Genomic DNA, 12806 nt, shown 5'->3' on the forward strand with positions numbered 1-12806 from the left:
CAGATTTAGTAATAATCCTGCCAGTGCTCCCAGCCCAGCAGATCTCCTCCCAAGCCTGCTCTGCAGAGTCTGCAGGTCCCAGCGCTGTTGAGGAGTCCCCAGGACATACCTGATGGTGGAGAATTTCTGCCTGTTTCCGTGACGGTCGATGAAGCTGATGAGGATCTCCAGGACAAAGAGGCGGATCTCAGCATCCTCCATGAGGGCTGCAGAGAGCAGCCTGTCCAGGAAAACACTGGGAAGTGCTGTAAGCATGTTACTGCACTGGAAGCCCACAGAGACCTGCAAGCATCAAAGAAAAATGGTGGCAATGTGAGTGTCACTTCAGAGGGTTACCCTCTTTCAGTTTAAATCCACCCCCCTTGTTCTATCCCTCCAGGTCCTTGCAAAAAGTCCCTCTCTGCTGCCATGCCAGCAGCTGAGAACCCACAGGTCTTGTGAGGGAGGGATGCATCTGCAGGGCTAGTGACAGATTCATACCTGGAGGAGGGACTTTAGGAGCATTATCTGTGTCAGCCGATTCCGATTCTCCCTGCCATGGAGAGAGGAAAGAAATGGTAAATCCAAACGAAAACAAGACAACCCTCCTTCCATACAAGGATGGAAAAGCCTCAGAAAGGGCAGGACCAGTTTCCCATGAGTCACCACCACAAAGAGCTATGCCATAAAGGTCTCTAGCAGATGAGCTCCAGATTTAACAGCCAGCAAAAGACTGCCAATGAAATGATGAATACCAAAGTCCACATCCTGCCACACACATCAGAAACAAGGCAGCACTCGCATCTCTGGGCAGGCACAAGCTGAGCTCAGGATGATGAGCTGAGATCTGGATGTTCCCATCCCCATCCCACAGTGACTCCCAAGGCACTGGTTTTGAACAGGCTCCTTACTTTAAAGCAGCTGCAAATTGGTGAGATGAAGTCCAAACTCCCCTGTCCATGGAGGTACCCCTATTCCCTGCTCCCATCTCACTTCTTACGAACCACACTTCTGCTTCAGCAGCATGGAGCGGGTTATGCAAAAAAGGAAATCTTGAAAACTCAGTCTTTCCTGGCCCCGGGGGACACACAGGGACCTCCCAAGGGATTTCCAGCCTGCCCCACAACACACTGCTTGTGCTGCCTATCTCTGCTTAGGGACTGAGCTACACCACAAAGAGCAGCATCCCTGTAAGCTGAGCTGAAGGCTGCCGCTCCTCTGCAAACTCCTGGTTCACACGCAGCGCAAGCACCATCCTTCACACAGTGTCAGATGAGATTTAAAAGCTCTCCTGAAGGAAGCTCATGAGCTGACAAAGGAGCAGTGACAAACAGCCTGGCACAGCCAGCCTGGTACTGAGAAGTGACTGCCACCCTGGAGCTATGAGCCCAATTGTGCTCCTGCAGCAAGGAAAGCTGCCCTGGCTGAATGGCACCCAGCACCTACTGTGTCTCCCACCGTGCGAATCGGGATTGAATGCAGGAGTCAGGAATCACCTCCACGTGAGAGAGGAGCAGAGCATGTCTCCTATCAGCCAACAAAGTCTCTCTCCCATCAGAGACAAGTGGGAAGAGCCTGACCATACTTAGAAGATAAATATAGCATGAAAATCTGTTTGCTCCTTACCTACATGTTTCAGCACTGACACCCTGCTCCAAATAGCTCTCATGGTCTGTTCCTACACTTCTTAAGCAATTCTGTTGTTTGGGTGTTTTCCCTTCCTCCTCTTTCTCCACTGCTGGGTATAAATATCACCTCCCGCTAAGTGCTAATAAAAGCTCTGAGGCAGCTCAAAGGGGCCACACACCAGTGGTTGGAGGCAGGGATGAGCAGCTGGTCCCATAAGCCCATACTCAAGCTTCTCAAAAGCCTCAGGCAGCCCCCACTCACCAGCAGCTATCCCACTGCCCTGAGACATCTGAAGTCACTCCCCTGAATGTTATTTTCAGTTCCTGGCTAGTTCTGGGTGACATGCCAGGACGGAGCTCCCAACAGCAGGTACCTGAAGGAATGCAGAGTTCATGCAGCATAACTGCCTGCAGACATCTTTCCCCCTTGATGCTCTGGTGTTTCAAGGGGCATTTGTCATCGTATTTGCAGCAGACAGCAAAGCATTTGAAACAGGAATCGCACATTGCTCAGCTTCCCTTGCTCAGTTTCCCCTCAGTGAAGCTCTCAATGCTCACACTTTCCAATAACATGCCCAAATCCCAAAGACCCATCTCAAGGTGGGAACAGTTTCAGGAGCTCCCCAGCACCTTCAGCGATGTGTTTAAAGCCCTAACACAGAACAGTGGCAGGAAAAGCAGGGCAGGGGGTAGAATAAGAAGGGAAGAAGGCATCTGTACTCACCCAGCTTTGCCAGCCTCAATGGATTGCTGTGTGGAGGGTAGTGGCACCTTGTTCATGATGAAGACCATCACCTCAGACTGCTGGTAGGTGGGCAGTGTGCTGGCGAAGGACCCTGTGAGAACAAGAGCAAGCTGGCAATGTGTAAGGCACAACCCACCATCCTCAGGAGGACACAGTGACATGGGGTCTGCCTGCCTGCCCTGCTCCAAGGCAGCTGCCGGACCCTATAGCCAGACTGGGATAGCACAAGGCTTGCCTGGATCCGGCACTCGCAGGCAGATTTACCTTCAGGGTGATTCAAGGCCCATCAAAACACCTCACAGGTGTGGCAGCCCCAGGCTAGGGCAGGGTGAGGCTGTGAGATGCCAACCCCTGCCTTTGCCCCTTCTTTTTTGGGGTGCATCCCCATCCTCAGCAGCTGCAGCAAACTGACACCTGCTCTCTTTCCCTCCTCTCCCTCCTTTCCTCAGGGTCTCCTGCCCATGGAGAAACAGGACTCTGGCAGCACACAGCAGATCTGCTGGGGATGACCGGGGTTGTAATGCCACCTGCTGATAACACACCACCACGCTTGCAGCACGCCACAGAGAAATCTGATTTCTGTCACCTCTTTTAGCATGAGAGTGACTTAGTTTCACCCCAGATAATCCTGCAGATGCTCAAGGCAGAAACCTATCACACAGGGGGGCCACCCACCAGCACCTTCGTGGGGCACTGCAGGACACTCACCTATGGTTTTAATGACGGCCTCCTGAAACATCCTCTCCTCATGCTCTTTGATGATCTTGGTGCTGACACCGGCACCGCAGTCATAGCTCCCCGTCAGCGCATAGTCAATGCTGAGCCTTAGCTGCCTCAGCAGGGTGTTAAACACCTCCAGCACCGTGGGGCCTGTGGTGGTGAGAGGGAAAAGAATGGAGCAGCACCGGAGGAGAGCAGAAGTTTTCCCCATGGAGATGGAGGGATGGAGGCTGTTTCCCCCAGAACAGCATGGTTTATGCATCCCAACACCCCATAAGCAGGTTAAAAACCAGTTTGGCCACACACATAGTGACTTCTAACCCCCACCACCTTCCTCAGTCAAGACAATGGAGAATTGTCCTTCCAGGAGCACTCTCATCATATTTACAGCAAGCCTTGAAAACCCCTTTTCCTCCTGTCACAAAGGCTGCCATTGCAGCCAGCCCTCTAGGTTTAGGTCGCTGCATGTGGGCATGGGTGCTGCTTTCAGGAGTGCTGAAATGGCACTGAAGAGATCCCCAGCATTCCTGGACCTTCCAGGATCCCCCATTACCAGCTCATACCTGGGGTCAACCCAGAACCCAGCCCAAACCTCTGGCACCCCTTCACAATTCCCACTGCAATAAAAGGGTGAAGAGGTGGATGGAGAGAATAAATTTATCTACTTACCAACAGATCCGGAGGCTGCGATCACCGCTGCCTCCGAAAGGACCTCTACGATGCCCGCACGCACGGTGGCTGCGCTCTTGCTGTTGGCATCCAGGTGTCCCAGGAGCTGCTGGATCACGAGGTGGGAATGCTGTGGCTGGAAAGAGGGTGTGAATGTCAGCATGGGTGCCGCATGCAAGAGGTGACAGCCTGTTCGTGTGACCCTCACAGCTATCAGGGATGGACCCTGCAAATGCACCCAGCTGCACCAAGTCCCTGCCTGGCTCTTTCCAAGACAGCTCCAGATGCAAAATGAGAGGAGGCTGCAGGAAGCAGCCTGTTTTACATAACTGAGCAAGAGCCTGGAGCAAGTTGCAGAGTAAAAGAACATCTAAAGAGCTGTATAGATCTAAGGAAATTGTGAATTAATCCCAGGGATTTCAGAGAGAAAGGACTTGCTTTTGCCAGGGTTTCCCAAACACATCTATACTTCAAGTTATCGTGACCCTACACCTCCAGTATGCATTAACAGGATTTTATAAAATCTAGTAGCAGTGTAAAAGGGTTTAGGCAGTTTACAAGATTAAAAACAAGAAACAAGAACAGGGGGTTGTGATCTGCTTTTCACTGTAAGAGTTCTCCAAGCAGAGCCATGGCTTGGCTGAATCCAAAAGTGAAGCAAACTCCCAAAGGTATGAAGTAGGACAGCAGGTCTGGGGCATCCTCAGCAGACTGGGAGCAGGGTGGGAGGCAGCACCATGCCCTACAGCACACAGGGATTCATGCAAACAGAGCTGCATTGAGATCCATGTGAAAGAAGAAAGGATGGACATTTTCCCATCTCTTTGGGATTTACCTAAACTGCATTTCCAAGGTCCGCAGTGAAAAGGGGATCATAGAACTGTAGAATCACAGAATGCTTTGGGTTGCAAGGGATCTTACAGCTAATCTAACTCCAAACCCCTGCCATGGGTAGGGACACCTTCCACTAGACCAGGTTGCTCCAAGCCCTGTCCAACCTGGCCTTGAACACTGCCAGGGATGGGGCAGCCACAGCTTCTTTGGGCACCCTGTGCCAGGGCCTCACCACCCTCACAGGGAAGAACTTCTGCCTCAGATCTCATCTCAATCTATCCTCTTTCACCTTAAATCCATTCCCCCTTGTCCTGTCAAGAGGAAGAGCCTGGCGGGGTCTGTCTCTGAGCATAGCCAGGTCTAAGGACAGGGATGCTGGGCTGCAGGCACTGTAACAATGCCTGGTTTGCCTAGGGCACGTTTTACCCCTGACAGCCCCTCTCCTTTTCTTCAGGAATGAAGAGCTCAGACTGATTTACATAGCAGTGATCTGAAAGAGGCAGCTTTCCATTGGAGCCCAACTGCTTCCTCTGGAGGGTTTCACAGCATTCCAGCAGCCCGTCTGATTCAGCAGGGCTTTGCTTTCCACTGAAAGGGAGGGAATTGCTCTCGGGACTTAGATACAAGCTCCATGAGCTGTATCACACACCACACACAGCTGGCACAGAGCCAAGCTAACTAACACCTACCAGCCACGTCCCTGTACACCCCCCAGCCCACACTGCCATCCACATGGACTCCGCTTGTCTCCAGCCACTTTGGGGCACGCTCGGTGAGCGCTGGAACTCAGCACTGCCGGGATGCGGCAATGCAGTGGCAGCTGCTCTGACTCAGCCCAGTCATGGTGGCAGATGCAAGCACTCCCAAGCATGCACGTGTGTCCCCAGTCAGAGTCCCGCCAAATCCCTACCTGGATTGAATACATGATGATCCTGAAGCAGCACGTGGCAAAGATCTTTGGCTCCCAGAGCGAGTGGTTATCCAGGTGGCTGGAGAAGAGATGGAAATGGAGGGAAAAGTAACTGTAAGTCCCCCAGAGCCTGCAGGGGTGCAAAGCAAACACCAGGGATAGCCAGAGGCAGCAAGGATCTAGCACTGCAGCAGAGGGCAGGTACACAAACTCCTTGCTGGAGTGACTTTTCTCAGTGACAGCTATCTATCCCATGCCATCTTCTTCGCTGCATCCAAAAGTGAGAGCTCAGCCTGAAATGCAGTCCCCATCTCCACTGCCAGGCTGAGGGGAGCCAGAGGAGTCCATTCCTTCACCCTAGCTCTGGCCTGCATTGGCTGTTTCCCCGTGCCTCAGTTTCCCTTATGCCAAACGCATGACTTACATGAGGACGGGCTTGATGGCGTTCTTGATGTTGCCGTATGCTGCTCGGCCCAGCAGCTCCCGCAGGCACCTCTCCGCCAGCTCCGTAGGACTCTCCTTCTCCTTCTCAGTGGCTTGCAGCGGGGAGGGGGAGCGGCTGTGAAAGCAGAGGAGGGCGATGAGAGCGGTGCTGAGTTTGCAGCAGCAGTGGGGGAGAAGAGACACAGAACCCGGACAGGGAAGGTTGGAGCAAAATGGTCGTGGCATCTGCCTGCACCCCATGCAGCACAGGGCTGTGGGCTACCCCTTGCACAGCCCGCAGTCACCCCGCAGCAGCCACATGTCACCCTGCCAGGCAGATGGGGTACCTTCATCCCAGCAGAGCCCGATGATAAAGCGCTGCTGGAATGGAGCCAGACCAGAGAGCAGCATGGTGCATGGATTGTAGAGGTGGGGGATGTGCCAGGATGGCCCTGCTTGCAGCACCAGGCTGTGCCAGGCAGCAGGGATAGCCCCCGCATCCCTGGGACCGGGAGGATGATCGCAGTGCTCAGTGCTGGAGCAGGAAAGGATCTTATCAGCGAGGACGCAGGACATAATGTCCTCCCAGAGTGGACACATCTTCCCAGGGGAGGAAGAGCAAAGCAGTCACGGCCTGGAACAAATCACCCTGAAAACGCACACCCCAGAGAAGATACATCCCCTTTTTCCACATTCGAACTTGCTTGGCATCACACAAACACCATGCATGCTTTTATCACCTTGATGCTTCTGTTTACAAGAAAAAAGGAAAAGGCATCTGGCCAGAAGTCAGCTTCTCAAGGCTGATATAGCTCTCTTAACTTTCAAAAGGAAAATCTCAGGAGGAATTCACACCTACTTCTCTGCTCTTCGCTTCTCAGCTAAGTGACTCCCCATCAAATACACAGCTGGTGGCAAACACGCAACCAGCACAGGGTTACACCAGAAGAATGGAGGGTCAGCGAGCAAAGACACATTTCAGTTCCTGAAATCCCTCTTGTCTGGCTTTAAAATAGCTCTTCAGTACCATTTAAGCAGAAATCCCTCACAAAGGTCAGCCCACTGAAAGGGCAGCTCAGAGCCTTTGCAAACAGCATCCCTTAACTGCAGGGATGGCACAGAGAGATCTCTGCTCCATGGGAGCCATGGTGTCCTGCAGCGGTAAAGACAGCAATAACCCTCACAGCACTGGGTAACATGCAGAGCTCCTGCCACCTGCAGCACCCTTCACCGAGGTACATAAAAGGTTTCCCCTCTGGCCACTCATTGCATTTGCCATGAGCTGCAGGCACAAATCAGCCTGCAATGCCTCTGCCCTGCAAAATCTTGCTGAAAAGGACCCTGAAGCTGCTAGCAGAGCAAGTGGGTCAATGCAGCATCAAGTTCTTACCTTTCAGACTCCTCCACATGCTGTAAGTTGAAGAGCAGCGAGGGCACAATTTTGTCCATGTGCTGAGGGTCCCAGATGTTGGCTTGGAGCTCATCATTCACAGTCTTTCTCACCACTCCTTGGAGGCCTTTAATGCCAGACATTCGGATCCTGAACAGCAGATTTACACCAAAATGGCACGTATCTACACAGTATACATTATTTTACATCTGCATAGACAGCTGAAAATGTGCAAGAACTTGGAGAGAAGGTACTGATTTACATGTTACCAGAGGGATTCATGCAGGTGATGCCCTACTTCCCAGCTGCAGGCCTGTTATACCCCAGGGCAGTCTTCCTGCCTCATATCCCCCAGATATGGGCTTCCCACAGCCCAACATACATGAGCAAGAAAGGCTCTGAACCAGCTAAAATCATCCTGGCAGCAGCAGCCAGCTCCCATCAATCATCTTTCCCAGGACACCCTTGGGCTGCATCACCAGCAGAATGATCAGCAGGTTGAGGGAGGGGATTCTACCCCTCTGCTCTGCTTTGGTGAGACACCCCCTCCCCACCCTTGCAATACTGTGTCTAGCTCTGGGCCATCAACGTCCATCCAGTAAGGATGTGGAGCTGTTGAAGTGAGACCAGAGGAGGCCACAAAGATGCCTTGAAGGTTGGAGACAGCCCGAGAGAGCTGGGCTTGTTCAGCCTGGAGAAGAGAAGGCTCCGCAGAGACCTTAGAGCAGCTTCCAGTGCCTAAAAGGGCCGAAGAGAAACCCAGATAGGGGCTTTTGACAAGGGCCTGTAGGGACAGGACAAGGGGGAATGGATTTAACCTGACAGAGGGAAGATTGAGATGAGATCTGAGGCAGAAGTTGTTCCCTGTGAAGGTGCTGAGGCCCTGGCACAGGTTGCCCAGAGAAGCTGTGGCTGCCCCATCCCTGGCAGTGTTCAAGGTCAGGTTGGACGGGGCTTGGAGAAACCTGGTCTAGTGGAAGGTGTCCCTGCCCATGGCAGGGGATTGGAACTGGATGAGCTTTAAGGTCCCTTCCAACCCAAACCATTCTATGATTTCCCCCATTCCCAGCAGCTGTAGAGGTGAGCTGCACCCATGGGGATTCTGGATGCTAAGGACAGTGCTTTTTGACACCTGTGTCCTTTCTGGGTCCAAAGATCCTAACTCTGCTCTAGTCAATAAAGTCATCAATTAAAATTTCCCTACACAGCAGGATTCCCAGGTCTGAAACTAAACTCCCAACACCCACTCAATGCCCAAGAAACATAGCACGTCCTGATCTGCAGGAAAAAACACATTAAATAACCTTTTCTGAGGTCTCCCTAATGTATTTTTCAGATCTAATCAAGGCAATAATCTGACTGACACACAATTCTCGAGAAAGGAGCTTTGAGCAGGACCAAGAGCCCAGGAAAGTAGCGTGCTCCTTTTTAATTACAGGAGCTGCAGATTTTCTCTCTTCCAGTCTCCAATGCAATTTAGCCAGCATCACTGGAGCCCTGAAGGTCAAGTGAGAATAATGAGCCTTCTGCATTATTTCCTTATTAAGAGGGGAAAAAAAACCCAAACCTGTCAGTCTGCAGTGTTAAAAAGAGGCAAGCCTGGTCCTTGGAGACAAGCTGCCATGAGAACTGGCAAACCTCAAGGGTTCACCCCTCTGCAAAGCAACCAGCCCCTGGTGCAGTAGCTCTGGGAACAGCAGCAACATGATGTGCTGGGCTCTACTTAAAACTAGTCCATGGCAGCAGTGGCCTCCTGCCCAGAGCCTCCTGGTGGGAGCCACAGGTTCTATGCCATCGGTGCCTCATGGGGCCATTTCAAGCGCTGGATCTTTTTAAATACACCACCAACAGGCCTGGCCTTGGCAGCAGTAAACAACATTAATCTGTCTGCTTTAGTCATAATTAATCCCTCTGGGGTATGTTTCCCATCACAGCAAAGCAAATCAGTCCTCAACGCTGTCTAGAGAGATGGAGCCACCTTTAAATGTGGAAAATAACAGACCACATGGCTGCAGGAGGAAGTTTGTGAGAGAGCATTCATTCTGCTAAGAGCAGGAGCCTCTTCCCATCATCACCATCCTTCCTTTGGGGGCCAGGATAACTTCTTTACCTCCTAATCTGAGTTCCTAGCTGTCCACAGGCCATGGCCCCAGAGCAAAGACGATGAATGCTTAAAGATGCACTGAGGCAGCCTTGTAATGGGCAGACTCCAGGGGTTACCTGCTCATATTTTGCCCAAAGAAAAGAAGTTGGAAGCCTAAGGGCATGTCACTGGCTGTGGTCAGATTGAGTACAGCTGCTGTGCTCTCAGGACATTTGCAAATGAAAACCAACTTCTCTCACACCATGTCCTGAGCTGCAGCAGCAGCAGTGTGACCAGCAGATTAAAGGGAGAGGATTCTCTTCCTCTCCTCCACTCTGGTGAGACTCCCCCTGCAGACCTGCATTCAGCTCTGAAGCCCCAACATAAGAAGGATGTGGAGCTGTTGGAGAGAGACCTTGAAGCAGCTTCTACTGCTTAAAAGAGCCAACAAGAAAGCTGAAGAGTGACTTTTCACAAAGGCCTGTAGGAACAGGACAAGGAGGAATGGCTTTAGACTGACAGAGGGGAGATTTACATGAGGTCTTAGGAAGATGTGAGGGTCGTAAGGCTCTGGCACAGGTTGCCCAGAGAAGCTGTGGCTGCCCATCCCTCGCTGTGTTCAAGGTCTGGTTGGATGGGGCTTGGAGCAACCTGGTCTAGTGGAAGGTGTCCCTGCCCATAGCAGAGGGTTAGAACTGGATGAGCTTCAAAGTTCCTTCCAACCCAAACCATTCTAGGACTCCGTATTCCCACACAGCAACAGAGGCTGGGTATGTGCTGCACCATGATTTCTAGGCTCCTGTTTCATCCTCCCATACAGTTAGCAGGGTTTAATACTTAGTAAATAAGGGAGGATAGAGAACAGCAGCCTGAGTGCACCCAACTCTAGGGAATCACTGTGCATCTCCATGACAGCACAAAGCAGTCCTGCAGCCTGCATTAAACCTGTCCCCAAAAGCAGGTGCTTCTCCAGGGAAGGCAGAGGCTGGGAGCATAGGAAATCCTCCAGGGTACGTTCACAGAACCAGCAGGACCAGGGACACCCTGCTCACAGCACTCACTTTGTCCGGATGTCCAGGTCATCATGGCTGGAGTGGCACATCTCACTGAAGCGGGAGACGAAGAAGTCATAGCTGCGGTGATAAGATGGAGTGTCCTCTTCTATGTTGGCAAACTTCACAAACTGGGTGAGAAGAAAAAGGAGGTCATCCCTTAGGGCATGCCAACAAAAATATTTTTCCAATTCCTCTCCAAACCACCTTTGTGGGCTTCACTGCAGCAGCTTGGTGTGTGCCGATGGATAACAAATCTGGCTGCCTAGCTGCATCTAGGACACAGGTCCCCAAGTGGGAAGTGTCCCCAAGTGTCACCACAGAGCCCCACTGACCTCCAACAGTACCCAGGCCCAACCAAACATCACTGCAAGCCTCAGCTACCCCTGTAAAGGGCATTTAGAGGTGCAACAAGGCTCTGAGTTAGGGATCCTTAATATGTTATATGCACTAGTAACAGGAGATAAATTTGCCCCCAGCTTCTTTCAGTCCTTCCAGATGGCAATAAAACCCAGCCAACACTTCCCAAACACTGCTGCAGGGGTGAAAACAGCCTTGGAAGTGCCAGTGGATAAACCAGCCGTGAGCAGGTTCTTAACCACATCCCAGATCTCGCCTGCAGCACCAAACAGCACAAGGTCCCATTGCTCCTTTCCAGTACAGCCGCTCCAAGAGGCACAGAGCTTGCCAGAAATGCCAGCTGACCAACAGATCTGGCTGCTAAGCTTTCAGGGAAAGAATTTAGGAGGAAGAAAGGATAAACATGTTTGCAAGCTTTCTTCTTAATTCCCTAACTTATTCAGAGCTGGGAAAGCCCTTTGCAATGGGAGCAGGGTCTCCAGGCAGCACCCACATCCTTCTGCCAAGGCCCAAACTCCATGAGAGACTGGAGAGGTGCCACTTCTGTGCCATACAGCCACAGAAGAAAGGAGAGGTGAAAAGTAACTTCATGTGGGTCCTGATGGTAGAGCTGGGCAAGATGGGTATCATATTATACACAAAGAATTAGGTATCTAAAGTCTAGTAGCCTAACATGACTCTCAGGAATATCATTATTCTGATAAAAGCAGAGCAGCCCCCATGTCAGTGAGGTTGGAATTGGATGAGCTTTAAGGTCACTTCCAACCCAAACTATTCTGTGATTCTATGATTCTATAACTGCTGAGTTCCTCTTCCAACTAGAGGACCTAGCCCACTTACAAGGGGTTACCTGTCCACCTGGCATTTCTTAGGGTGCTCAGCACCCTCTGGACATGCCATGCTGCACAGGAGCTCCTTCTTTACCCTAACCCTATCCGCAGGCTTTTCTCACTTCTTGCTCTGCATTTGCTGGCATCCAGCCCCACCAGGACAGCAGCAGGCAAATGGCCCACCAGTGCCCCTCCACAGCTGGCAAAGCCAGCCCAGCATCCCAGTGCATCACACAGACACTGATTATCATGCACCCGCTGTGCCGGGCTATTAATAATGTCAGCTGCAAGGGCTGGCTCTGCACAAGCAAAGGAGCTGCTGAGCCCCGCCAGGAATTGTTCCCAGAGTGCAGGGACTGGCTCCAACTGATAAACTCTTCTTACTCACCAGAAAAATGCAGGGCTGTTATATAAGAAACCTCTGTATCAGTCAGCGCACAAAGTGGCTATTTTAAGCTCATAGCAACTCCACGTGCAACTAAAGGCGAAGGCAGGGTGCAGAGTCAGGAGCAGTAATGGGACTCCCCTCAGCAGCTCTGGGAGAGCTGTTTCAAACATCCCAGGAGAGCTGTTCCAAGTGTCCCGTGGATATGAAGCACCATGAAATCAAGGAAGGGAACAGCTTCTCTGCAGCTAGTATCTGCAGGTATCAATCACACAGCCACATGAAGGACAGGAGCTCATTTCGTGCCATCAGGACACCAAACAGGGTCACCTCATCAGAGCTCCTGAATCTGCCAAGGCCCTGAGGATTGCCAGCTCACACATCCACACCAGCAGCACCCTTGGTTCAGCTCCCTGCCCCAAGGGCAGCTTCTCCAGCTGGCTCCCAGGCACAGTGAGCCCTGCCATCCTCTGTACTGGGGCAACAGACTTCCCACAGCTATGCCCAGTGACACTGGATGCAGCACATTGGTCACATCTGCCAACAGCTGGAGGCAGCTGCCTTCTCTGCATCCATTTTCACAGCCTCTGGCAGGGTCAGAACTTGTAAAAAGCATCCTAGAACAGCAAAAAATCAGCCCCAAAGCCTCTTCATCCTCCATCTATAGGAAATTTTTAGGAGTCTCCCATTTGCTCAGACTGTTGGATTTTTCCAAGACTTGGCTGTCCCTGCAAGGATGCTGTACCAAGCAGCAATTACGGGAGATGCCCACCCTGATCCCACTGCCAACCCATACCC

At 51.8% G+C, this 12806-nt stretch overlaps 1 protein-coding gene across 5 annotated transcripts in view; it reads right to left on the reverse strand.

Moving 5' to 3' along the window:
• Positions 1 to 12806, reverse strand: part of EFR3B (EFR3 homolog B) — a 38310-nt gene that overhangs the window by 5277 nt on the left and 20227 nt on the right. For all 5 annotated transcript variants that reach the window (XM_057427588.1, XM_057427589.1, XM_057427586.1 and 2 more), the window contains exons 5-13: positions 10443 to 10564; positions 7299 to 7448; positions 5910 to 6044; positions 5486 to 5564; positions 3742 to 3877; positions 3061 to 3222; positions 2332 to 2443; positions 481 to 532; positions 110 to 282 (exon numbers count right to left, since the gene is read on the reverse strand). In XM_057427588.1, coding sequence (XP_057283571.1) covers positions 110 to 282; positions 481 to 532; positions 2332 to 2443; positions 3061 to 3222; positions 3742 to 3877; positions 5486 to 5564; positions 5910 to 6044; positions 7299 to 7448; positions 10443 to 10564 — 1121 coding nt within the window. The remainder of the gene's footprint in view (positions 1 to 109; positions 283 to 480; positions 533 to 2331; positions 2444 to 3060; positions 3223 to 3741; positions 3878 to 5485; positions 5565 to 5909; positions 6045 to 7298; positions 7449 to 10442; positions 10565 to 12806) is intronic.

Source organism: Pezoporus wallicus, unplaced genomic scaffold (assembly GCF_028554395.1).
Source record: "Pezoporus wallicus isolate ANWC-B61680 ecotype Strahan unplaced genomic scaffold, APGP_CSIRO_Pwel_v1 contig_6464, whole genome shotgun sequence".
Taxonomy (NCBI): domain Eukaryota; kingdom Metazoa; phylum Chordata; class Aves; order Psittaciformes; family Psittacidae; genus Pezoporus; species Pezoporus wallicus.